At 39.2% G+C, this 27,413-nt stretch overlaps 1 protein-coding gene across 4 annotated transcripts in view; it reads right to left on the bottom strand.

Annotated features, from left to right (window-relative positions):
- Positions 1 to 27,413, bottom strand: part of PLCB1 (phospholipase C beta 1) — a 628,875-nt gene that overhangs the window by 185,733 nt on the left and 415,729 nt on the right. For all 4 annotated transcript variants that reach the window (XM_036322262.1, XM_036322263.1, XM_036322264.1 and 1 more), the window contains exons 4-5: positions 18,804 to 18,941; positions 1,421 to 1,500 (exon numbers count right to left, since the gene is read on the bottom strand). In XM_036322262.1, the coding sequence (XP_036178155.1) occupies positions 1,421 to 1,500; positions 18,804 to 18,941 (218 nt within the window). The remainder of the gene's footprint in view (positions 1 to 1,420; positions 1,501 to 18,803; positions 18,942 to 27,413) is intronic.

Here is a 27,413-nt window from a genome sequence, read left to right as displayed (position 1 = left end):
GGTCTAATGTCCATAGCAGCTATTCATAGGGAGACATCTATCCGGAACAGACATTCGCAATAGGTAATAAATGATTAGCTAAATAGATGTTTTTACTAGCTATAACATGCTGGGTTTCAGATAAAACATTTATCTCTGTGTCATGGCCCACTAACATTGCCTGGCACAAAAGATGTTCAAAAAATGTCTATTAGATAAATGTCCATTAGATGGTAAGAAGAAAAGATAAAAAGAAAGGGGTAGAGGAGGAGGTGTATGAAGGGTCAAACTCAAGGTGACAACTAAGGAGATGAGATGATGAGATAATGAGAAAGCATTTAAGTCAGCGGTTCTCAACCTGTGGGCCGCGACCCCTTTGGGGGTCGAATGACCCTTTCACAGGGGTCGCCTAAGACCATTGGAAAACACATATATAATTACATATTGTTTTTGTGATTAATCACTATGTTTTAATTATGTTCAATTTGTAACAATGAAATTGGGGGTCACCACAACATAAGGAACTGTATTAAAGGGTCGCGGCATTAGGAAGGTTGAGAACCACTGATTTAAGTGAAGACCTGTGGCTACTGACTCAAACTAAAAGAAATTCATAGGAAAGTCGGAGAGAAATGTGGTCTGAAGCTTAGGTCTGAAATGATGGGTATGCCTTACAGAAGAAGAGGGAAGCAAGAAAGTTGTTAAATAAAATAGAGGGCCACATGGAAATATTTCCACTTGTGGTTTTGATGTTCAAGGCTCCCAATCTCTTGAACATCCACAGTTTATGAAGTGAACACACCAATTCATTGCTGCTTGTCTGACAGAAATCGTTGTTTTCCCCTGTCAAATAATACTGTAATACAAGAATGACTGGATAATCCCGATTTGCTTTTCTTTCCTTCTCCTTTTAATTCTACTCTTTCCCTTCTCTTTCTCTTTTCTTACTAACACTTGCTGTGATTGTCTGCAAGGGCAGGGATCAGGGCATCAGCCTATTAATTTAAGTTGTGAGAGAAGTTATTGTGGCATCTATCAGAGCTAATAATCTGCAGAAATGAGTACCATATGTTGTTCATTCTCTTCCTCAGATTAATAATTGATATGACACAGGCAGATGCAGAAGCAGATGACGATCTGAAATTAATAATATTTGGTTCTGAGCACAGATGCCAGGTTTTGGAAATGTCTCCTTATTGTGTGTCAAAGGCATTGACATTCAGGGGCGCTCAGGGATATGCAGTTCAAAGAAAAGGGCGATCTTTCTTGGAAGTCTTCCAATTTCAAACGGAGGAGGAATCAGTTCTCTAACAAATCCCAAAGGGAAATTTATGTTTATCAATGTGAGGAGCCAGTGCAGCATAACAAAAGACTCGCAAAGGAGAAAGGAAACTGACTCAGAAGAAACAACACCCTTGGCAACAAAATTAGAGTTACTTACGCTTTTTCCAGAAATGCGTCCCTGGACATGTTTTGGGCCAGCAGGTTTGTTGCCAAATTGAAAACCTCATTTGTCCATTCCTGGAAAATGTAAATCACACTTGTATTAGCTTAAATACTGTACAGTCATTAGACACATGTTTAACTAGGCTACCAGGAAGAAAAATTCATTCAATTTGTATGCCTAAGGAGCTTTTCTCTTTTTCTTTTCTTTTTTAATTCAAAACCGAAAAAAATGTTCTTTACACGTAAACAAAATTTTTACTGCTTTTAAAAACTCTACTAATAGGAATCTGGTATGTTGCCATTTAATAATAATACTTTTTCCTAGTTTCCTTTCATTATCAACAGATAAAGAGTTATAGAAAAGTTTAAAATATAGACAAATATATTTTCAACACCTATAAATGTAGTCTTCCCACTTTACAATTCAAGCCAAAGCAGCTTCCCAGGGATATTTAAATGCTAATTATGGTTCTAGAAGTTCTTTAAACAAGTTTCAGTTGCAATGTCACACAGTATCCAGTACTCTACTGCCCCCAACTCTGTCAGTTCTTCACTTCTTCCTAATCTTAATCCCTACCTCACATCATTCACTGGTGATCTCACTTGGTTTTCATGAAAATGAAAAAGAGCAAACTTGCAAATAAAGTTGAAGTTCTATTCTGGATGATAATTTTGAACACACAATTAACATTCTAGTCCAAAAAAGAAATGTCTCTAAGAGGTGAGATAAGATCTAAGTAGCCTAATTACCCAATATTATTGTTGGCGTGGCTTTCTCTTCAATGAAATCATGCTTTCTAGTTCAATGGTTTTTGTACCTAAGTTTTTTATTTCTACTGTTGTTTCTTGGTCTTTTGTTTTTTGTCTCCTGACTTAAGACACTGATAATACACCATCCTATATAATAAAAGGCTAATATGTAAATCGACCAAACAGAAGAATGACTAGTTGCTATGACACACACTGACCAACATGGGGCAGACATTCAACACAGGAGCTGGTAGTCAGTGCGCTCCCACAGCAGGAACACCGCTCAGCCAGAAGCCAGGCTCACAGCTGGTGAGTACAGCAGCAGTGGCAGAGCCTTTCCCACCTCCTTAGCAGTCGGACATCCCCTGAGGGCTCCTGGACTGTTAGAGGATGCAGGCTGGGCTGAGGGACCCTCCCCAGCCACTGCACAAATGTCATGCACTGGGCCTCTAGTCATGTAATAAAGTAACATTTGAGGGGGACTTCAGGAATGGGGGCAGAAAGTGATGGAATAGGAACAGGGCATTGTAAGCAGAGACAATTAGGGGGTGGGGAGAACAGAGGCAAGCAAACAGGGCAGTATTTAGAGGGAATGGGGAATAGTCTAATATAAATTTGAAAAGAAAGGGGGAGTTGCAACAACAAAAAAGTAAAATTGAGGCCAGAGTACAAACAACATTTAATGTCTACTCAGGTATCTGAAGATAATTTAGCAAAAGAATGTAATATCACCAAAGGCTTTTTTTGGTGTGTGTGTGTGTGTGTGTGTGTGTGTGTGTGTGTGTGTGTGTTTTAGGGTGTGAAGTGAGGGGACTATGTGTGTTGGGGAGATTATCTGGCAGCCTTGTCAAAAATGGATTTGAGGCTGAGAAACCAAACAGGGGGAACTCATTTAGGAAGTTTAATAGCCCAGGTGAGAAGCACAGCCACTTTGAACTTCAGACTGTAGGTGGAGGACTTGGGAAAAACAGAAGAGAACAACTGTGAGTGAAGCCAAATAACTGACCACCAAGCTTGATGTATTCACAGAAGACAATAGAAATAACTTTTTAAAAGCTTTAAAATAAAGCTTCTTCAAAGCAAATCTGAAACTAAGAGTAATAACGACTGGCACTGATTTTTAAAATATGGTTCCGGTTTAATATTTTCTGGGCTAAGAATCAAATTTTAGGTATTTCCAGCTCCCTGGCAACTTTATACATTAGTAAAAATATTTATAATTGATGGCAATGGACTACTTTGTATGCTCACTGGGGCCAGTCCCACACCAGAAATACATACAGTGAAGGCATGATAAAGAGTGGGGGAAATTTAACTGGTTCTGATCTTCTGGTTTAAAACTAAGGGTGGGACAAAAGAAGGTTTACACTTGTGAGTACACTAAACACAGAGTTTATTCTTGTATTATTATTTATTTATTATTGTATTTCCCATCGGAATAACTGTAAACCCACTTTTGCTTCACCCCATAATGTGAACAACATTTAACTTTCTAGTAGCCACATTTAAAAAAGAGGAAAAAAAGCAAAACTAAAAACCCCAACAAAACCAGGGAGACTAATTTTAATAATACATTTTATTTAACCCAATATTTTAAAAAATATTATTGATCATGTGATCAACATAAAATTGCTGATATACTTTACATTTTTTAATGTGCTCAGTCTTTGAAATGAGCTGTGCATTTTGCACTTATCGCTCACCTCAATGCATTGGCAAGCTTTCAAGTGCTCAATAGCCACACAGGTGGCTGGTGGCTGTGGCTGCCACATGGGCCAGTGCAGGTCTCCTGGATCCTTTGCTCTTTTTATGGATCCTTTATGAAGCCAGCTGTGGGAGAGCTTCATCACCACCTTCACTGCACAGCCACCGTTAGCTCATTACGACAGTAAAGCATAATTTATTTCATCGCCATCTCAGAAGGTGACTATCTAAATTTCCAAGTGTGGAATCCCTGCAATCCATTGGCCTCCTGCAATCTTTTGAGATACACAAGAGATCTCATCTAGGCTGAGTCAAAGATTCAGGGCAGCAGGGGAGGGGCGGGGGAAGCAGTGACCAAGAGAACTTTAGAAATAATCCAACTCTTGGTTTGGTGATAGTCACTGGGCTAAATGGTATGTATCCTACTTTGGATTCCCGAGTAGCAGACCCTGAGACAAGGATTTATGAGGAATGGGTTTGTTACAAAGTGTTCCCTGCAACATTATGGGAACATGAGCAGGGCTGGGATGGGAAGAAGGCAGAAGGGTGAGATACCAAGCAAATTCAGGCAGATGGTAAGTTTGGCCTAATTCTTTCCTGGGTAGACAACAGCTTAAAGGTGAGTTTTCTCATCAGGGGCTAGGGACCTGTAGTATGGTGAAACCTGTGCCTGTTATTCTTGGTTAAGGCTGCTGGAGGGGATGGAAATCCCCAGGTACTTCCTGATTTCCTTGAGAGCAGGCAAAAAAGGGGTTCCAGCATCCAGAGGGAACTGCCACAAAGAGACATGGGTGCTAGTTGCTGGGAGTGAAAGTCCACCAAGGTGTTGTATGTGAGAATGGCAAAGGAATCAGAGGGGATATGGGCAGAGCACTGCTTATTTCTAGACTTTTGAGTGCCATCAGTAGCCAAAACCTTGGGAAAATTGGTTTACATGCATATGTTCCAGAGCAGTGCTTTCCAAACTTTCATGTGCAAACAAATCACTGGGGTCTTGTTGAAATATAAATGCTGATTCAGGACATCTGGGGAGGGTGCAGAGGATTTCCTACAAGCTTCCAAGTGAGGTCTATGCTATAGCATACCACGGAGTAGCAAAATTCTAGAGTCAACTTGCAGCATTGACTGACTGTTAGAAATGTAGGACTTTAGGCTCCACACCAGACCTTCCGACTCAGATTTGCTTTTTTTTGCCATGAAATCCATATATATATATATATATATATATATATATATATATATATTAATATATATATAAATATATATATAAATATAAATATATATATATAAATATATATATAAATATATATATAAATATATATATAAATATATATATAAATATATATAAATATATATAAATATATATATAAATATATATAAATATAAATATATATATATAAATATATATATATAAATATATTTTATTGTTTTTTTACAGAGAGGAAGGGAGAGATAGAGAGTTAGAAACATTGATGAGAGAAAAACATCGATCAGCTGCCTCCTGCACACCCTGTGCTGGGGATGTGCCCGCAACCAAGGTACATGCCCTTGACCAGAATCGAACCTGGGACCTTTCAGTCCACAGGCCAACGCTCTATCCACTGAGCCAAACCAGCTAGGGCAAATCCTTATATTTTTATGTGTATTAAAGTTTGAGCAAGCTGCTGGGCCAGGGACAACATTTTGAATAACAATGTGTCCCAGGACCTGGTCTAGGAAGCATTGCTCTAAGCTTTGTCTACTCATTTTGCAGGCAAATAAAGAAATTACTTTGGTTATTAGTTTTAGAATAACCCAAAGCCCTCGGGGCTGCATTAAGCAAAACATGGCTAAGGAGATGCAGCCAGAGCAGCTTAAAGGAGTCTCTGTTCATCTTGAAATGATGACGTGCTTTCCTGAAGTGTAGACAGATCTGACCCTGGCGGGGCCCCCATCAGTCCAGTGCTGGGCCCTGGTTAGTTTGGTAGCTTCTTATTTAATCGGGAGGACTTGTTTTCTACCTGCAGAGACTTAGTTTTGATGATGTGACACCAAACTTGATTCAGCCCCTGCTATTTAAAACCCTTGAAGCGCCTTAAGTGATATTTCTTGCCTTATGGTCCATCTCTTCTCATAAAACGGATAACAGAGACACAAACTAGAGAAAACTAAAAATGAACTTGCATGGAGTTTCACCTGGAGTTGAAATGGACATGTTTGTATATTACATGTGAGATTATTTCTGCAATTCCTGCGCCGCCCCCCCCCCCCCCCCCCCCCCCCCCCCTTCCACCCTCCCAGTGCTGGTGCCATCAATGAGCTGTCAGTCTCTTCACCTTAAGAGAGATCAGGTTTTCCTACTATGTCACAAAGTTAATGTACATTTATTTCTAAAGCTATTTAAATTCTGTCATACTTGGCACAGGAAATATGTGTTTGCTTAATACTACTAACAATTATTTCACAATTCTCTATTACCCTCCTAGGTATTGTTGGAGAATTTGCTCTGCACTGAGCTAAGTTCTTTGCATCCAAGATCGTAATTAATTCTTACAACAATTCTCTAGGAGGTAGGTACTGTTCTTAGCCTCATTTTACCGATGAGGGTTCAGTTTCATAGCACTTCTAAAATGTATGTCCTCAGAGGTAATAAAAGTCACGGTTTGGGATTAGATCACTTGTTTCATGGTTTCCAAAATTTATGCTCTTAGATGCTGTGCTCTCAGTCATTTTGTCCTGGAGAATTTTAGGGTTGCTGATACATATAATTCAATAAGATAAAAAGATAAGTAAATCCACTTAATTGTTTTCTAAATGCTAAAACACTGATTTAGCATTTACTATAGGCTAAATCATTTTTAAAATAATGAGCTCATTTAATCCTTACAACCACCCTCTGAGATATAGTCTATTACCACCCAGTTTTACAAATGGTAGAGGAGAAATGTCAGGGGAGATGATAAGATGGATAGAGGGGGCCTTGTAAAGAGAGATTTAAATGCAGGTTTTATAAAGACAGATTCAATTATAACACATTTCACACTTCCCCCAGATCCAAATACTCATCATGCAGCAGTTCAACACTATTCCTAGTTCTGAGAACAGACCTTTCTCCACTGGCAATTCACACTCTTAACTTTGTCCTAACTTATGACTGTAAATGGTACACAAATGAAGACAGGGTCTTCTGGAAGAAATAACATTCTTACAGATCTTTCCGTTTCCCATTGTGCTGGTTCACATTATCTTTAATATTTTAATATATTGACTTTATCTTTCCCTTTTTTCAGCGTTACATACATCTGGTATGCATAAAAATACAGAAAGTAGTGTAACAAACAGACTTAAGTTTAACAAATGTCAACGTTTTGCCATATTTGTTTTCATACTTTTAAAAATATATATGTACAAGAGATATTGTGGTGCAGATTAATTCTATGCTGTGGCTCTCTCTGACTCCATTCTTTTCCCTCTCCCCAGAAGCAAGCTCTCTTTTGAAAGGTAGATATCAATACCATCTATTTTCATATAGAATTATGAGGAGAACGGTATATAGATCAGAGTTCAGCAACCTAAGGGCTAAATCCAGTCTGCTGCCTGTTTTCATGAATAAAGTTTTATTGGGACACCAACATGCTCATTCATGTATGTGCTGTCTATGGCTGCTTTCATGCTACAATGGCAGAGTTGAGTAGCAGCAACAAAGACTCCAGAAATGCCAAATATTTACTATCTGGCCTTTTACAGAAAAAGTTTGCTACTCATTGGTATGGGAACCTGTATGTTTAAAATACTACATAAATTATACCATATTGTATGTACTAGTATCCTTTGGCTAATGGATACTTGCAACCAACATGATGTCTTTAAACTGCATCCTTGCTTCTGCAGGTGGATCTATTTAATAAATTTTAAATACTACACTATCCCACTGTAGGAATGTATAATTTATTAATCTATATTTTTATTGATTAACATTTCTTGTCTTTTCCTTCAGAAATGTTTCTTTGCAGAAACATACTTCCTGTAGCCTTAGGTCACATCTAAGAGATTCTCTAGGATGAATATCCTGATGAATTCTTAGAATCCATGCATCTTCCTAGTAACAGATGCTGCTACTTGCTCACCAAAGCAGCCAGGGAACTGTGCTTTCTTACTATTGGCAGTGAGCTTTTATTTTCCCATGCTCTCCAAAACTTGCTATTATCTGACTTCCAGAAAACTTTTGCAGAGGTCTCAATTGGCATCTCTAGTTTACCAGCATGGTTGAGCATCATTTTATATATGTTGGGGCTGTTCCACTTCTTCTGTAAATTTTCTGTTCACATTCTTTTAAAAAATATGTATATTTTTATTGATTTTAGAGAGGAAGAGAGGGAGGAGGGAGAGAGAGAGAGACATCAATGATGTGAATCATTGATCGGCTGCCTTCTGCATGCCCCCTACTGGGGATGGAGCCCACAACCCGGGCATGTGCCCTGACCAGGAATGGAACCATGACCTCCTGGTTCATAAGTCGACGCTCAACCCCTGAGCCATACTAACTAGGCTCTGTTTACATTCTTGACTTTTTTTTAATTTTAGGTATTGTGCTCATTGTCTTTAAAAGAGGGGGGGGTTTGTTTGTTTGTTTGAGGGTTGAGCTCAAACACAGGTCAGTGGTATCAGTCCTAGTGATATAAAAGTGCCACACCAGGCTGTGCATTGTAAAAGGCACCCATGGCATCTTGGCATCAAGGAGTCTGGGCCATGGCGTGACCGACAGCAAGCATGTGGAGTTACAGAGAAAAGACAGAGTGTGACCTCTGCTCTCAAAATCATGCATTCATTCAGAGGAGTCTTTTAGGAAACAAAATGTTCTAAAAGGAATACTGAATCTCTCTCTGTCTCCCTCTATCTCTCTATACATGTGTAAATAGTTATAATTGCACCATATCCTATCTAATAAAAGAGTAATATGCAAATTGACCATCACTCCAACACACAAGATGGCTGCCCCCATGTGGTCAAAGATTGCCACCCCCATGTGAACACAAGATGGCCTGCAGGGGAAGGCAGCTGGGGGGTGGGGGGGACCCAGGCCTGCAGGGGAGGGCAGTTGGGGGCAACCAGGCCTGAAGGGGAGAACAGTTAGGGGCGACCAGGCTGGCAGGGGAGGGCAGTTGGGGGTGACCAGGCTGGCAGGGGAGGGCAGTTAGGGGCAATCTGGTTGGCAGGGGAGGGCAGTTAGGGGTGACCAGGCCTGCAGGGGAGGGCAGTTGGGGGTGACCAGGACGGCAGGGGAGGGCAGTTGGGGACAACCAGGCCTGCAGGGGAGGGCAGTGTGTGGGGGGGGGACCAGGCGTGCAGGGAAGGGCAGTTGGCAACCAGGCCTGCAGGGGAGAGCCATTAGGGGTGACCAGGCCAGTAGAGGAGGGCAGTTGGGGGCGACCAGGCTGGTAGGGGATGGCAGTTAGGGGCAACTGGGCTGGCAAGGGAGGGAAGTTAGGGGTGACCAGGCCAGCAAGGGAGTGCAGTTAGGGGCAATTGGGCCAGCAGGGGAACAGTTAGGAGTCAATCAGGCTGGCAGGGGCGTGGTTAGGGGGTGATCAGGCTGGCAGGCAGAAGCTGTTAGGGGCAATCAGGCAGGCAGGCAGGTGAGTGGTTGGGAGCCAGCAGTCCTGGATTGTGAGGGGAATCCCAGATTGGAGAGGGTGCAGGCTGGGCTGAGGGACACCCCTCCCCTGCCATGCACGAATTTCATGCATTGAGCTTCTACTAATTATATAAATAATGATGAGTCAATTGTTACCCAAATGAAGTAAAAAGAGTGGCAAATGATCATCTAAAAGCAGGTTATTTCCAAAGTGCCTTATTAGGAAGCCTCAATTTATTGTACTTAATTAATTTTTAACAGGTTCCTGGAATAAATCAGAATTTAAAACAAGTTATTTTAATATCTGAGACATATGTTGCTCCTAGCAATGAATCATTGTCTAATTTATTTTTTATTTATCTGTAAATCTCTATTGCTGTCTCTGGTAATGGTGTTGCTTCCATGATGTCTACTCATAAGTGGGTAGCCATTTGGGAATGGAGTAGGAAGAACACTGCGGCTCATTCCGAGTTGCAGTGCCCGGCTGAGCACATTTCTCTCACCTACTGGCAAGCATCAGAATTCATCTTGCCCAGCATTCATCTTCATCGCACAGTAAAGCATTTTTTCATGGTGAAAGAGAAAGATGTTCTGCTTTGGCTAAGTTTTCATGATGAGAGGTTATCAGCTACATCATTGTGAGTCTCAGGTGTATTTTGAGCATCAGCTGAGGAGACACCCTTCTCTCCCTCCAGCTAGTTTGCTGAGTAGCTGCTCATTTGTACATCCGAGAAACGGCAAATTCAGTGCCCACATATGAAACCCCAAAGGTTCATTTCTGTGGCTTTCATGTCAATCTGCTATATTCTTGAAATGGTTCTTTCCAAAAGCCTCGTGTCACTTTTGTGAAAACACTTGCTATGATGTCTTCTGAGACTAGCAGTGTCAATGCTAATTATTACTTTGGCGGACTCTGCCACAGTGCTGTGTACTATAGAAAATAAGTGCATGTACACAGGCTCTGCAATTATAATTATTACCATTGTTTGTTTGTTTTTAATGAATTCTATTTGAAGAGATCAGATGAAAAAAAGATTTTAAAAGAAATAAAACCAGTTAATTTCTTTAGTAAGATATATGTAAAGTGGCAAATAAGGAGCAATCACAATTTCTTGGGAGTTAAATGGTGCTGCTTATTCATTAAATAAAATGTGCCTGAAAGCTGAAACCAGTTTGGCTCTGTGGATAGAGCGTCGGCCTGCGGACTGAGAGGTCCTGGGTTCAATTCCGGTCAAGGGCTTGTGCCTGGGTTGCGGGCACATCCCCAGTGGGAGATGTGCAGGAGGCAGCTGATCGATGTTTCTCTCTCATCGATGTTTCTAACTCTCTATCTCTCTCCCTTCCTCTCTGTAAAAAATCAATAAAATATATTTTAAAAAAATGTGCCTGAAAAATTAAAACTGTATTCCTTGAAAATTAATTAGTAAACTACATATAGGTACTTCTTCAGTAACTTATAACTTAACATATGGAATTTTGCTAAAATATATTTTTTCCTCATTTGTAAATCCTTTTGTTTTAAATTACATTTAATAATGCCTCCTACGATTACTTTAAACCTTTTTGCAAGCTATATTCTTCCCATTCAAATGAAGGGGCCCTTTGGCTCTTGGTAAGTGAATATCAATACTGTTAGTCCTTCCTCTACTATGACAACTATTCCTTGCTTTGGCTCTGATTACCTCGATTTGGCAATGCTTGCTGCCTATGGAGGCTACAGAAGAGGGACTCTTAAAAACAATTTGTGCCCAGGCAGCATGGCTCAGTGGTTGAGCATCAACCTATGAACCAGAGGTCATGGTTTCACATGCTAGGGTTGTGGGCCCAATCCTCAGTATGGGGCTTGTAGGAGGCAGCCGATCAATCTCTCATCATTGATGCTTCTATCTCTCTCCCTCTCATTTCCCCTCTGAAATCAATAAAAAAATATTTTTACAAAAGCCACAATTCGTGCTTGTCTTCTACTTTAAAATTAAAATACTGGTATCAGTTAATTTAATGCTTCTGACTGACCCTTCTATTGATGCTTTTGCTACTTCGTTTAAAAATATACTATATTGGATGTCAGAATCCCACTCTGCCACTCCCTAGATGTGGGACTCACTGCTAAGTACTAGCTAATATCCATTTTTCCTCTCCTAACAGAAACCTGACATTATTTAGTTTAGTGATATATCTAAGTGAAAAATACATTTTCAACTTCCCAAGTAGCTGGGGTGTGACACCTGGTAAATTATATGTTAGCAGGAGTCTGCTGCAAGGCTCTGGGAAAATGTGGTTTCCTGATGCGGGTGCTCATTTCTTGTTGTTGTTGGGAACACAGATGGAATGAGGGGAGCTGCAGAGGCATCCTGATCTGAGAGCAAAAGGCCATGCCAATCACAGGGTCTGAGCCTGTTATCCTTGAGCCACTGACTCAATGCCACCCACCCACCTTCAGGCTTCCTGCTGCATGAAGAAATAAATGCAAACAAATAGAAAATCCTCCATTTCTTGATTAGTCTAAGCCACTATTTTCTCTTTATGGTTTAATTTTCTCTTATGGAAGGCCAAATGTAACCCCTGCCTGGTAGAATCATCTTCGACAAGCTTTTCCTTTTTTTTTTTTTTTTTTAATAACCTGTCCAAAATTCATTTGTTTTATAAATTAAAGCTAATAACAGTATTTACTTCATAGAGCTGTTGTGAGAATTAAGGGGGGTAATTCATGTTAAATACTTTGGCCAGTGGCAGCCACAATAAATTCTTGGTAAATCGTAGCCATCTAAAAATATATTATTTATCAAAGAAGTACATACAGCCAAAACCGGTTTGGCTCAGTGGATAGAGCGTCGGCCTGTGGACTGAAAGGTTCCAGGTTCGATTCCGGTCAAGGGCATGTACCTGGGTTGTGGGCACATCCCCAGTAGGAGATGTGCAGGAGGCAGCTGATCGATGTTTCTCTCTCATCGATGTTTCTAACTCTCTATCTCTCTCCCTTTCTCTCTGTAAAAAATCAATAAAATATATTAAAAAAAAAAAAGACAAAGAAGTACATACATAGTTTTTAAAACATTGTCCCAAGGAGTTATAACAAAAGTCTATGATTGCTTATGGCAGCTTACCCTAGTTCTGCTTCTTAAAACATTTTTTAAATGTTTTTTTATTGATTTCTGAGAGGAAGGGAGAGGGAGAGAGAGATAAAAATATCAATGATGAAAGAGAATCATTTCATCGGCTGCCTCCTGCACACTCTCTACTGGGGATGGAGCCTGCAATCCAGGCATGTGCCCTGACCTGGAATTGAACCGTGACCTCCTGGTTCGTAGGTCAGTGCTCAACCACTGAACCACATTGGTGGGGCTAGTTTGCTTCTTGACAACTATGTTCAGCATTTCTATTCTTAAATTTCTGGGAGTACTTCCATATTTCTCAAGAATATATTTGTACTGTTTTCTTCGTTTAACTACTGCTAACCAGCTCTGACTGATGAGGCTTTAAAACTTTTATCCCATCTCCTATCGCCCTCCATCCTTCCCCCTGATAGAATTGTATCACCCTTATTCTTTTCCTGGTCACTTCTACAACCTCAGGCAACACACTTAGACCATTTCTTCATCCACCAATAAAAGATAGTCTCCCTTGGCTTCTCTATTTGTGAGAGGAGGACATTTACCCACCAATCCTTTTACCTCCAACTCTTGTTACCTTAATTTTACTTCTTAAACTTTCAAAGTTGAAACGTTTTTATCTTGTCCAGTATCTACAGTTGACTTCAAATATTTGCATGTAAATTGACTTTAAAATTTTAAAACCAAGAAAATAAAAATACACATGATTACAAAAGTGCAAGTACAATTTCCTGCAGGGCTATGATGATCGTACTTGCTACCGTTTCAACACCATGAACCACATTGCTTTCAAAAGGGAACTATCCTAATACCAAATAATATCTATCTTTTTTTTGCTGCTCCCCTAGTTGAAAATCCTGCATGCTCTAGTATGGCTTATATTTAGATAATGCATTTCCTATATATTTATCCCTCCTTCTACCTTGGTTTTCTTTTTTTAGGGGGGGCGGGGCAGGGGGAGAAACAAGACCTTTTCTCGTTTATCTAATCTCTTCAAGCTTCCTATTCACAATGCCCGAACCAATTGCACTTCTATACTTGCTATTTCAACTTTAAGACTTCCTTTTAGCTTTCACATATTTTCTTCTATTATGTTCTTCATATTTTCCTCTCATGTTTATCCTTTTCATTGGCTACTGCACTCTATAGAGTGACTATGCATGTATCTCTTATCTTTTCTCTCTTATTGCCACTGTTTGCCCATTACTTTTTGGTTGTTTGCTGCCTTCGTTGTTGTTGTATGGTTCCACATTCTGGGAGATTCACTTCATACTCTCTTACAACAGTTCTGAAGAATTTGTATTTTCATTTTATTATCTTATTTTTTATTTCTGAGAAAACTTAATTATTGTTGTTACTTTTTTTCATAGCATCCTGTCCTTATCTCCTAGATATAATATATTCGAAAATCTCTCTGAAGATACTTCTTTAAAAAAAAATTCTTTGCTCCTTGAATTATCTCTTTATCTTATATTACCATTTCACTGTTTGCTTATCGTGGCCTCCTTATCATTCAGTGCTGTAGTCTTTGTCAATAGCCTGTGGATAGTGTTTTTAGTTCACATTTTAGATTGGGACAGTGAAGGGCTGACAGGGAGCTCTGAGTCTGTGAGTGGAATTTACTGGTTTGCAGACTTCTGTTTAGGGTAAGCATGTGGGTGCCAGCTGCTACGGTGTGTTATTTTGCTAGAATGAGAAGATCTTTACTCTGGGTCCTTAACGCCAATGCTTGCTACCATAATTCTTTTCAAATAATTTGTTCAGTTCCGCAAATGGCAAACCCTCACCCTTTTGACCTGCGAAGTTTGGTTATCAATTGCTCTACATGCAGAGCAGGGAGAGGGAGTAGAGTGTCTGACAGTTTTGTGCTTATCCCTTTAACTGACATAGACTTAACCTTTAGTACTTACTCCACAATCTGCTGGAACCTCTGTCAGTTGCTTCTGAGCAGGCCAGTGATTTCCTTGGCTATAGCCCTATGCCTGGGTTGGACTGTGGTTTTCTTCACTTCATCAGGCGTTCCCCTTGCTCCATTTCTTCTTCTGAAAACTTATTGAAATATATCATCTCCTAGTGACCCATCTCATTGTCTTCATCATTGGGTATTTATGTTTCTTTATCATCTTTTTCATAGCGTCTCAAGAGAGATAAGAAGTCACACCTGTGTGCATTCTGCTATGTTGGTCAAATACTATTTTTAATTTTATATCCAAACCAAATTTCTGATTTTCCCTCCCTAAGTAGCTCTCCATCTTAAAAAAAATGCAATTCCAAACAGCCCTGAGATCATCCTTAGCAGCCTCTTTCTCTCATGGCATATATCTCACCTATAGCAATTTTTTTTTGGCTTAAATTCAAAATATCTCCAGAATCAACCATTTCTCACTACCTCTACCCCAAGCATTTTTATCTGTGTATTTCTTTTTCTGCACCTCCTTTTATGGCTTTTAAAGTTGCAGCCAGGGTAATCCTACTACAATATCACACCGAATCAATCCCTTGCTCAAAATGATGCAATAGTTACGTATGTCAGTGGGAGTAAAGCCAATTTTTTATAGTGGTCATTTATCACTATTTGTGTGACTCATCACTCCTCCTCCAACCTCTCTGACTCATGGCTCCCTTCCAGCCATACTGGACATAAGCTGGACGGCATGGGATTTCATCATGCAGCTCAAAATGATGTGTAACTTACAATTTATCAGTGTTTATTTATGTAATTTTCCATTTGGTACTTTGAAATGTGGTTGACTTCAGGTGACTGAAACTTTGGAAAACAAAACCGTGGATAAGGGGGGACTACTGTATACTATTTAGCAAAGAGAATAAACAAACTACACCAAAATGCAAAATACAAAAGAATGTCATATATATATATATAATGTTGAGTAATAGATGTCAGACTAAAAGGAAAACATATTGTAGGATTCCCATTTATAGAACACTTAAAAAAAGGTAAAACTAACCCATAAATGTGGAGGTCAAAATAGGCATGTGATAGTAGGATAGACTCCTGGTGTGTTGGTGATGCTCTGTTTTGACATGGGTGCTGTGTAAGCCCATATCAACTTGATGGATCTGTGCACTTTTCTGTGTATATTATATTTCAATCAAAAGTGTTAAAACATCCAGCTGAGTTCCTGCTAGCAGCATGGCAAACCTAGATAAATGAAGTTGTTTATTTTTCTTTTCCAATTTATAAATGCTTAAGAGAATTTAGTGTGTGTAGAATTAAGGACTGAAAGCTATGGCATCTGTCAATCCTTTGGCAGAGAAGTGAACACAAAATTTCCCCTGCAGGCCTCTGCCATTAGGCATCTCAATCTTAGCCTACTGGATCCTCGCTGTTTCAATCTGCTGCATTTTAACACACCTGAGCAGCATCTGGGTTGAAATTTGCCAAACCGGGCAAGTGGTTCCGCAATGTTTCCACCCAGGGAGCTTGTTAGAGTGTTGAAGTATTTAGGACTGAATAGCAGAACCAGAATGGCAAGTCCTGTCTCTAAAAGTGATAGGCCAGCTCAGTAATACAATGCATTGAACAAGGATCGAGGACAGGGCCTGAGGGGCTGGTTGAGGGGATGAGCTTCCAGGGACCCAGCCATGGACCCGAATCCAGGGGAAGACATGCTGAAAATCATTTTAGTTTTCCAAAACTAAACAAGGAAGACTTCACTTTTGCTGCCTTTGAGACTGGTATTCTGTTTCGCTCACTATGAGACAAAGTTCATTCCTTGCTGAGATACTCCAGATGAAGAAGTTTCCCATCTGTTACTCAGGCTCCCTCAGACCTGAAGGTAAACTCTGGCATATGACAATCCTGTGAAGCCCTGCCCTGGTTCAGAGCAATCTGTTTTCCAACCCACACCATGCTGTTTAGGCTGCATGACTGCAGGGAGCAATGTACACAAGTAGAAGTCTCTTTCTATGTAGTCCCCAACCTCAAAGAAAAACGGAACAACTGGAAACAGAGGTTAGAATTGGCAGGAAGAAAATAATTAATTTATCTTCAGACTCCTTGACAAATGGATACATTGAATTGATCTGTTAAATCTGTTAACTTGCTGAAAATGGCATTATTTTTTGGGTCGATGTAAAGGCTCTGTCTTTTGTAGTCCATGTTAATCTTACCAGATAGATCTTTAAAGAAATTCACCAACTGGTGCTGAAAAAAGCTTGAGAATTCAGCCCTTACTCTCAGCTACTTACTGACTCTGTCTCTCCTTTGTCACTGAGAAAATAGAGGTAATCAGAAACTTGTACAACTCCCTCCACCGCATATACCACTCATGGGCATCTCTACTGATGTACTCTACTCTTTCTCCTCTTCTAGATGAAATGCCCTTGCTCCTGTCTGAGCTCGGGCCATCTGTTTGTGAATTATGACAGGGTCATAGTTTCATTAAGGACCATATCGTTAACATTTTAGGCTTTGTGTGTCATATGATCTATGTAATAACTTCTCAACTATGTCTAGTGAAAGTAGCCATGGACAATATGTAAAAAAATGAGTGTGGTGTTCCAATAAAACTTCATATATAAAAAGAAGTGGAGGGCCAGACCTGGCTCCTGGGATGTAGCTTACTGAGCCCTGAACCAGATTTCACTGCCCTCACCTATTCAAGGGCATGTTCCAGCAATTCTCATGCTCTCTTACATCAGCACAGTTTTCCTTCTGTAAGATCACTCCAACCAGCATATGTGTCTATCATTGTTGCTTCTTTCTTAACCTCACTCACTTCCCCCTTCCAGCAGTCTTTTCTTATTTTGTTTCTGCCAACAATCCCCAGAGTCTACTCCAATAGGCTTTTGACCCCAGCACTCCAGTGAAGTTGCTCTAGTCAAAGTCACCAGTGATCTCTACAGCATTAAATCCAGTGCTTCGTTCCTGGTCTTCATCTTGCACAGTCTATGGCAGTATTTAACCCAGTTGATCACTCTCTTCTCTCTGACTCAGAGGGCAGATGTGAAAAACCACCTTTTCCCAGGTCTATTAAAGAGGTGAGCCAAGGGAGCAGGGGAAGCTGATCCTTAGGGTTCAGAGGGGCTGGAAAATCATGCTGTGTAACCATAGGTAGGAATGTTGTTTACTTGCAAGATATAACATGTTTTTAGTCCCACTACAAAGAGAAAAATTAAAAGACACCGTTTTTTTCTCCCCAAGTCCGTTTTTTAAAGGAGTCACTTGCCTTAAAGAATAAATAAAACTTCAATTTCAAGTGATTTACGTAAGAAAGAAAGCATTCAAACCTGAAATAATACTTAGGAATAATATTCTTGAGTCCTGGTTCCGATGAAAAAAATTTGATTGACCCAAGATTTCTCATAAATCTATGAAATTGTTGTAATTGAGCAATTTCTTTCAGCTTTTTACCTTCTCAGAGCATCCCATGAAGAAGTAATTTCCTTCTCCCCGCCCTTTTTCTCCTTCCATTCCTGTGTTATTCTCTCACAGAGATCTCCATCTGACCCATGTTACATTTACTTCTGTGTGCTTATCCGTGCGTTTCCTCCAGAATTCTGGCTTTCGGTATTTTAAAATGGTGTATCCCTAACTCTGGAATTGTGGCTGGCACAGGGAAGGCATATAATAAATGTGTGTTGAATGAATTAATGAGCCAGACTCTCTTTCTAAACAATTTCTTCTGGAGAAATTTGACTTTCAGAAAAGATCAGGTTTCTCTTGGGAGTTCTACATAATGAGAGAAACTGCTCTCCTTGTTTACCCGTAGCTGGCACTACGCAAGGCATCATGTACACTGGCCCTGGGGATTAAAGATGTGATGTTATGAGACAATACTGAGAATTAAAGAGATGGGTAATACGTTTTCAGAATAAAATGATGTTTGAATATTTTAACCTTCTGGCTGAGCAATTTTAGTGGGGGAAAATACCCTATAGAATAGCACAGCCAGGGAAGGCAAAACATACTCTGTAGCTTAATTAATGGAGTGTGGTTTTACCTATATTTTCTTTTGCAAATGTATTGTATCAAATGCCTTATGAAAAATATCCATGATCCTAAGTAGATGCCACTACTTTAAAGTGTTTGATTATACTTCTACTGGGCACCTGAATTATTTTTAGATGGAATTTTAACACCTTAAATATGACAGAAACTCAAAGTCTTTCATAGGAACGGTACAGTAACATAAGAATTCGGATCAAGGTGACAGCTTCAAAGTTTCTATGCATCATACCTTGGCCACTTCTTCTTGGAAAGCCACGAGGTTCAAATAGGAGATGTTCACTAAGTCAGGCCCATACACCACTGTTATCATGCGATGTTCCAGACGTCCGATGTTCCCCACATCCAAAAGTTCCCGTAATTTGGGGTCCTGGATCATAAATGTTGAAAAAAGTTAGTTTATAACTGGAAGTTCCAACATGGTAACATAGTTTCCAAAAAAATGTGAGCTAGAATGCCTTCAAAGCAAAGTTGACTTTTGTTCTTATTACAAAAATAGTATGAGTAGAAGTCCCTCCACTCCCAGTAGAGCCCAGAGAAGTAACTAACATGTCCAAAGGTTGTGGAGAAAGAATTTCTGGCCCAAGGCCTATTGCCCTCAGTGCATTATGCTAAATGAAAAACAGATGCTATATGATAGCACTTATTTGTGGACGCTTAAAAAGCCTAACTCTCAGAAATAGAGCGAACTGGCATTTGGACGTAGGAAACTTCTATAGCAGTGGTTCTCAACCTCTGGAGGACGAGGCCCAGAAATCAGGATTTAAAAAAGATTCCCAGGTGATTCTAATGTGCAGCCAATGTTGAGAACCACTATTCTATAGTCTTTTCAGAGCAAGTTGCATTCTTTGGAACATCCTAAATGAGGATTCCTTAAAGATATAGTCCTGTTGGGAGAAGGAATTTTCCAAACCTTCTGAATTCGAAATAAGACCTGATTCAGTGAGCTTTGCTAAATTTATTTTCCTTTCATAGGACAGGCCTTGAAGGAAATGAGAGGTCCAGGAAGAAAATTAGCATCAAATCAATCACTTGGCAAATTGGCAGCCAGCTTCTGAGGAAAGAATTAACTTGAATTCTCATTTATTTAGTCAAATGCTAGGCCAACAGGACTGGATTACTTAGGCTGGTTAATCTGATCTGCCTTCTGAGGTTTTTACATACAGCACCCGTACAAAGAAAAAGTGAACTTAAAAAAAAGAGAAAAAGAAAACAAAATCTTTCTAGCTGTGCTATTTGGTGCCTTTCTCTCCTTAGTTAATAAAACTTTCTTCTTGACTTGGCTGTCTGAAGAGGAACATTTTCAGGTAAGTTACAAGAGAGAAAAATCCCATTTACAGCTGTTTCCAATTATAACTGAAACTTCAACTTGACTAACCAGTTGAAACTTTATCAAGTATATCAGGCCATCTAGAAAGATCAAATGCTATCACACACACACACACACACACACACACACACACACACACACACCATCAATTTGCATGACCTAGAAAAGGAGAGGAATACAGTGAAAAACTTATTAGATAAATAAACAATAATAGCAACGAGGGGACATTTTTAGCATTCTAGCATTAATGAAAGATTAGAAAAGAATGCTCAAGAAGAAGGGATGTTTTGAAGGCTAATTAAAGAATCACACACACACACACACACACACACACACATACACACACACACACAAGCTCTGGCCAGTTTGACTCAGTGATTACAGCATTGGCCCAGGGACCACGGAGATAAGGGTTCGATTGCTGGTCAAGGGCATGTACCTCGGTTGCAGGTTCCTCAGCCCTAGTAAGGCATGTGGGAGGCAACCAATCAATGTGTCTCTCTCACATCAATGTTTCTCTCTATCGCTACCATTCCTCCCTCCATTCATTCCACTCTCTCTAGAAATCAATGGAAAAAATATCCTTGGGTGAGGATTAAAAAAATAAAAAATAAATGACATCAGCTGCTCTGTGAAATGACTAATTGCATCACAGTATTTGAACACCATTGAGGCAGGTTAGAAGAGAAAATATAGTTGACCAGTACTTAAAAAAAGTTTTTTTTGTATACTTGGAAGAGACAAAGAATTCTCAGAAACCACCTAAAACTTGTAATTATAAATCACAACCTTTAAATAATTGATTACAGACTCAATCAGTATCTTCACTTCTATAACATTTAATGGGAACATTTTGGTGAATGAATGGACTTTAAACTTTGGAGAGCCACATGATTCACTCCCTAGTTTTTTCCTTTCCCAAGCATTTTCTGTCCAGTCTATACAACTCTACTACCTTATTCTCATGTCCATTCAAAACACTCTTACCCACCTATTAAGTAGTTAATTGATTAAAGAGTTCCACCTTTCAGAACTGCAGGGACTAGGTGTGGGTGTCAGGGAGTTCACTTGAGTTGTCCTTGAGCTATAGGAACTCAAGGCAAGTACAGAAACCCAGAGAAGGTGACCAGAATAAAAAATAATTCTGGAAAAGGGCTTCTGGAATTCTTCTGTCCCGAACAATATTGTTAGGTACAGTTACCAGGAATTTGTAAGAAAGGTGACCAATACTTTATGTCATCTCTAGAAAAATTTCCCACTAATGGTTGTTTATATATATTTTTAAAAACTTTTGGGTTTATGTAATGAAAAAATTTTAATGAAGTGTTTAAAAGTGATGTCTGGAATTGGTAAAAAAAAAAAAAAAAGCAAGCTACCAAAATGATTATGATGATGATTGAATCTGAGAAATAGGTATTTGAGGATTCAATATGTAAGTCTCTCTGAATCTGAGATGGTTAATATTTATACAACAGATAATAAAATATTATTGAGTATGAAATGAAGAAACAATTAGATTTAAACAATTTTTTAAATTATGTAGTTCTGGAAGTAAACAGAGAAATCCTTTAAAGTATACCATAGCAAGTTCCTTACTAATGTACTTCTTTGGTGATGGATCATACTAACTTTTAAACTATATTGTTTTTCTCTTCCACCACTAATCATTTTATTTTCCTTTAAAATTACACATTTTCTTCATTTATTTCTTTTTTAACAGCACCTGATTTGGCAATATTAGAATTCTTTCCCTGCAGAAATGACTTCACTTTTCTTTTTACCTGTACTTCTCAGTTTTTTCATTTTGAACACAGCAACCCAAGCTGACGTGATGGCTTCAAACCCTATTCCTCATTATTGAGCATATGGATAGATGAGCAGGTCTACTGGAAAAGATACTTGTTCTTTCAAGTAACAGAAGTTGCACTCAATTGTTTTCAGCAGGGGAATCCTCAGAGAGGAGGCAGGAGGGGATTATCTAGGAGGATTAACAGCAAAGGCACCACGTTTTGGGAGGACCTTATGGGGGAAGAAACTTAATGGAAAGAGATTCCAAAGAAATGGTTGTTTTGAGGGTACATCACTCTCAGGTGGGGATATGAGTGAGTGCACTTAAAAATCAAACAAACAGAATTTAAAAAGTAACAACAAAAACCTACAGACAATTTGGATGAAAACCACCTCCTCCCCAAACCTGTTCTTTTAAGAGATTTTATATCTGAGCATTTCTTATTGATGGAACCTCCTGATCAGTTTTCAGAGGGTTTACTTACGCAGGTTACTACTAGACTTAAGTACATTTCTTGGTTCCTGCAATTGATATAAATTCCTGGATATTTTAATAAAGAAAACAAACTATTTGCATAACTCTGTTCAACTTCTCTGTTGGAAAACACTAAACAATATATCTCAGAAAAAAAAGAAGAGGTGAGGAGAACTTGACATTGCAATTTTCACTAAGCTGTCATGCAAAACTTGCTATCCCTGTAGACTATCCTGAATATGTCTCCACTGCTGGAATTTATCAGACCAGTGAGGAACCCTGGAAGCTCTAGTTTAACTGCACTTTTAAAAGTTAAGTCCTAGATCAGTGGTTCTCAACCTTCCTAATGCCTAGACCCTTTGATACAGTTCCTCATGTTGTGGTGATCCCCAACCATAAAATTATTTCCGTGGCTACTTCATAACTGTAATTTTGCTACTGTTATGAATCATAATGTAAATATCTGATATGCAGGATGTATTTTCATTGTTACAAATTGAACATAATTAAAGCATAGTGATTAATCACAAAAACAATATGTAATTATATATGTGTTTTCCGTTGGTCTTAGGCGACTCCTGTGAAAGGGTCGTTCGACTCCCAAAGGGGTCGCGACCCACAGGCTGAGAAACGCTGTCCTAGATAATCTCTACTCCCACAAGAGTTACAAAATAGAGACTCTGACTAATAAATAAGCTCACTTTCTCTCAAGCACCAGGATTTGTGATTAAGTTACGTCATGTCTGTTGCAAAGAAAGTCAAGGTGCTCAAGTTAATGATCCCCAGGTGGAGGTAATAGGCCACTGAAGAAAACAGACTCTGCCACACAAAGACACAAGGACTCCGCTACAGCCTGTGTGGCTGTAATTATAATATGACATTCAAAATAGTATAGATTCATGGATGGAATGAACACAAGCTAACGGATAAGTTTTAAGAGTTAAAGGCCAGTATCAACCTTCATTCCTTAATATGACTTTTGTTGTTACTGTTGTTAATCCTCACCTGAGGATTTTTCCATTGATTTTATTTATTTATTTTCTTTTTTACAATTTATTTATTTTACAATTTATTTATTTATTTATTTATTTATTTATTTATTTATTTATTTATTTATTTTTCTTTATTGATTAAGGTATTACATATGTGTCCTTATCCCCCCTCTCCACTCCCCCACTCTTGCCCTCACCTCCCTGGTGTCTGTGTCCATTGGTTAGGCTTATATGCATGCATCCAAGTCCTTTTTAGAGAGAGTAGAAGGGAGTGGGGGAGACAGAGAAACATTGATGTGAGAGACACATTGATTGGTTGCCTCCCACATGCACCCCTGACTGGCACGGGGGATCTGGCACCGGTGATCAAGCCTGCAACCAAGGTATACACTCTTGACTTTGAATGGAACCCATGATCCTTCAATCGGAGGGCTAATGCTCTAACCACTGAGAAAAAACAGCTAGGGCTCCTTAATATATCAGATATACAAAAAATAAAAGGTCTTTTTAAAACTTCTAGATTTCATTTTTTGATGCAGAAAATATGCCTTACTTATCTTTCATCCCCATGAAATAGATCTTTACTGGATTTAGGCTTATTGAACAACTTGTATGTTGGGTTAATTTTATTCCCAGCACTCAATGCAATCTTCTCAATCCAAGTTAGTTATATGGATATGACTTTAATCCATCATGCATAAAGGATCAGGTATATGAAAGTCTCCCATAGTCACTACAATAGTCAGAAATAAAAGCAACGGTTCCTTGTTATACTTAAGTGACGTTCATATGCTCCAGCTTTGCAGGGATAAAGCTGCCTCTTTGAAAGCTGAGCAGACTTTTTAAAATAGTTTTATTCAAATTGTATCGTAAAGGAAAGCTAAAAACTTATGTCCAGGAAGATTCTCCATTAAGAGCCTGAATTTAACAATTGCCACTCAAAAAATAAAAATAAAATACAGATTAGCAAATTCCCTTGGAATCAACACTTTAAAAGTTTCTCTTTTTTTTATGATTGTGATGAGGAATACCATTTTCTCCTCCAGTATATAGCAGTAGCTTAGGCATCTCACACAGCTAGCAAGATTTTAAAAGATAAAACTCTTCATTTGCACCAACTGTGACACCAAAATATGGTGCCATGAACATTCTCCTACAAAGGAGAAGACTTGGAGGATGCTGTTTAGGCTTTCATTTTATTTTATTTTTTCTGTAAATGACAGATGTGGTGGGAGGCTTGAATGTTCTTCAGCTATTTCTTTTGATGGAAGGAGTGAATGAAGAACAGTCTGACTATGGCAAACACATGCAACTATGGGAAAATACTAGGAAAATAAGAGCTGGTAAAGTATTTTCCTTCAGATCTCACAATGGTATTATCAGAACCCGATCTTTCATATTTGTTTCAGATGAAGTAGTAATGAATTTGTATATTCAGTCTCCATTCCACAGGGAGCCTCAGTGTACAAGTAAAGAAACTGGTGGAGAAGAAAAATTAACTATTCAATCTAACAGTAGCATGCATGAATTGATTGAGCTAAAAGGGGGAAACATTTACGAGTATAACAAATGTAAAGGCAAACTAATAATTTTGTTATGCCTGGGGTTGGCCACAGAAAAAGGATAAATAAAATATAAGGAGCGTCTCTAAACAGCTTTCTAGTTGTGAATTAAAAATTTAAGTACTCGAGGTTTCCTCCCTCTAGGAATGAGGTCAAGGTGTAGTTTAATGTAGTTCCAAAAGCTAGAAAAGAAGGGAATAGACAGGAAATGGTGCTGGAGGAATTCAGGCAGGGTGATACTCAGAAAACAACAACAACAAAAAAACAAAACACAGAAAAATGGAATTGGAATTTAATGCTCAGACTTCTGGGAACAACTAAGTTAGTCCCAGGATGCAGAGATGTCCCAGGAAAAGACATTTTCAAGCTGGACAAATGCTGTCCATTTCAAGAAGTTGCATTATTTAAGCAAGATTTCTGGGCTGCAGTACATGTACTTGGCGTATAGAATGCTTGTCTTGAGGCTCCAGAGGCTGAGATCTGGGGACTAGAAGGTTATTTCAGAGGCAATCACAGGATGTACAAGGAGGGAGTGGAAAAGTGAGACAAGGAGGAAAGAAAGCCGATGAGTAGCGTGTTGGTGAGCGGTTGCCACTTTGGGTAACTTAGGCTCAATCCAATCAGGGCCACTCCAGGACAGTATAAAAAACACACCTCAGAATGTCCCCACGGAGCCTGGAAGCTAGAATATTGATCTGTTTACTCCGATCTGTCATTGGTGAAGAGTCTCCCGGGACGCCAATGCCCTTGCATATCCAAGACCAGATCATATTCTCAGGACATAGGAACTCCGCACAGGCAACCTCTGGGGGACAGGCAAGGGACGGAGTGCTCTGAAAATGTCTGCTACAGAGCTGAGGGCATGACATTTCCCTGATGTTGATTAACCTCCGTGTATTTTATAGGACCCACATTTGAAGAAATTTAGGTTCTGAATGGTTCAGTTCTTTATAAAAATAGTAACTATAACTATAATAAGTTCTAATCAGTAAACACACATCAAGCACCATCCTAGCTGTCCCTTATTTTTCTCCATTTAATTTGCATAGTGACACTGAGAAGTAGCTATGTTTTTCTATCCAATTTGCAAATGAGAACTCTGAGGTTTCAGGAGATAATTAGCCCAGTTTTATCAAAAGGGGGAAAAAGGGACAATTGACTCCAAATACATCTGATTGTAAAGTCTAAGCCCTCTCCATATCCCAATTGTGTTACACAGCATATCCAATTTGACTGAGTTTCTATAAAAATAGTGCGAGTGGTTCAGCTGGCGGCATAAACTGAAATAAATCAGCATCTATCTACTAAGTCATCTCATATTTTAGACACTTCATTAAAATATAAAATAACCCAAATGGAAATTAAGATAGGAAGGAAATATGGCCTAATGGCACCACTCAATTGCCTTCCCAGAAAAGAATGGAAACTAAACCATCAAATTTAACCATCATTTGTACAATCATTCTTACTGAAAGTAAAAGTGCATGAAGTATATAACAGTTAAAAAACAAGTCCTTGGAAAACTAATTAGCTTCCTCCTCATCATCTAGTATTTGTCAAACTTAAAAATTCTTAAATATAGATAGCTTGTCACTCATGTATCAAACACTACAAAGCCCTCCATCCCCACCCCTCCACCCCCACCTTCTTTGACATATAACCACCTAAAACCCCGCAACATCACAAGCTCAGCCATTACCCTTCCATGCATGAGAGTCCACAGGCCACAGGGGTAGTGGTGGGCACACGGAAGGCAGTTAGAAGTCATAGGTCCCTTCCTGTTTAAAATCCCACAGAGAGAGTGCAAGGTATTCTATGCCCCTTTAACTTTCAGGGGTGGGGGGCAGTGCTTCTAGGTAAATTTCAATATTGCTGTGGCCAAGATTTAGAAGAATAATGAGGCCAGTTTGTTACATTGACTAAGTTCTCCCTGGACAGTGAGTCTTTATGGATGAGTAGTGTTGTTTTTTCCTATTTTGTTGTGGTGCCTGCCTCCTTACATGGAGTTTGGACACATTCAGATGGCACCAAAGGGGATTCTGGTACATTAGAACCTAAGTTAAAACCAAGCATATCTTTTTTTTCTTTTAAAAAAATTTCAACTACGCTTGATATTCAATATTGTTTTATATTAGTTTCAGGTGTACAGCATAGTGATTAGACATTTATATAATTTACAAAATGTTCCCTCCGATAATTCTAGTACCCACATGGCACCACAAATAGTTATTATAATATTATTGACTACATTCCCTATGCTGAACTTCACAACCCTGCGACTATTCTGTAACTACCAATTTGTACTTCTTAATCCCTTCATTTTTTTTCACCCAGCCCCATAGCCCCTGTCCCCAAAAAGAAGGCCCAACAATTCCTTAATAATGACAAACACAAACAATGCTCCCTTTGCAGTTTCTGGAAAATCCATGCACCTACACTAAGGGTTTTGGCACTGGGAGATAGACAGTAGCAATTGTGTCCTTCCGTCTGACTTTTATTTTATTTTTTTACTTCAGAGAGACAAGAGAGAGGGAGAGAGGTATAGAAACATCAATGATGAGAATCATTGATCAGCTGTCTCTTACACACCACCTAGTGGGGATTGAGCCCATAACCCAGGCATGTGCCCTGACTGGAATTGAACCTTGACCTCCTGTGGTTCATAGGTAGGCAATCAACCACTGAGTCACACAGA

The sequence above is a fragment of the Myotis myotis genome, unplaced genomic scaffold (genome assembly GCF_014108235.1).
Source record: "Myotis myotis isolate mMyoMyo1 unplaced genomic scaffold, mMyoMyo1.p scaffold_m19_p_9, whole genome shotgun sequence".
In the NCBI taxonomy this organism is placed as follows: domain Eukaryota; kingdom Metazoa; phylum Chordata; class Mammalia; order Chiroptera; family Vespertilionidae; genus Myotis; species Myotis myotis.
Note: the sequence above shows the minus strand (reverse complement) of the source record. Positions and strands in the feature narration are given on the sequence as shown.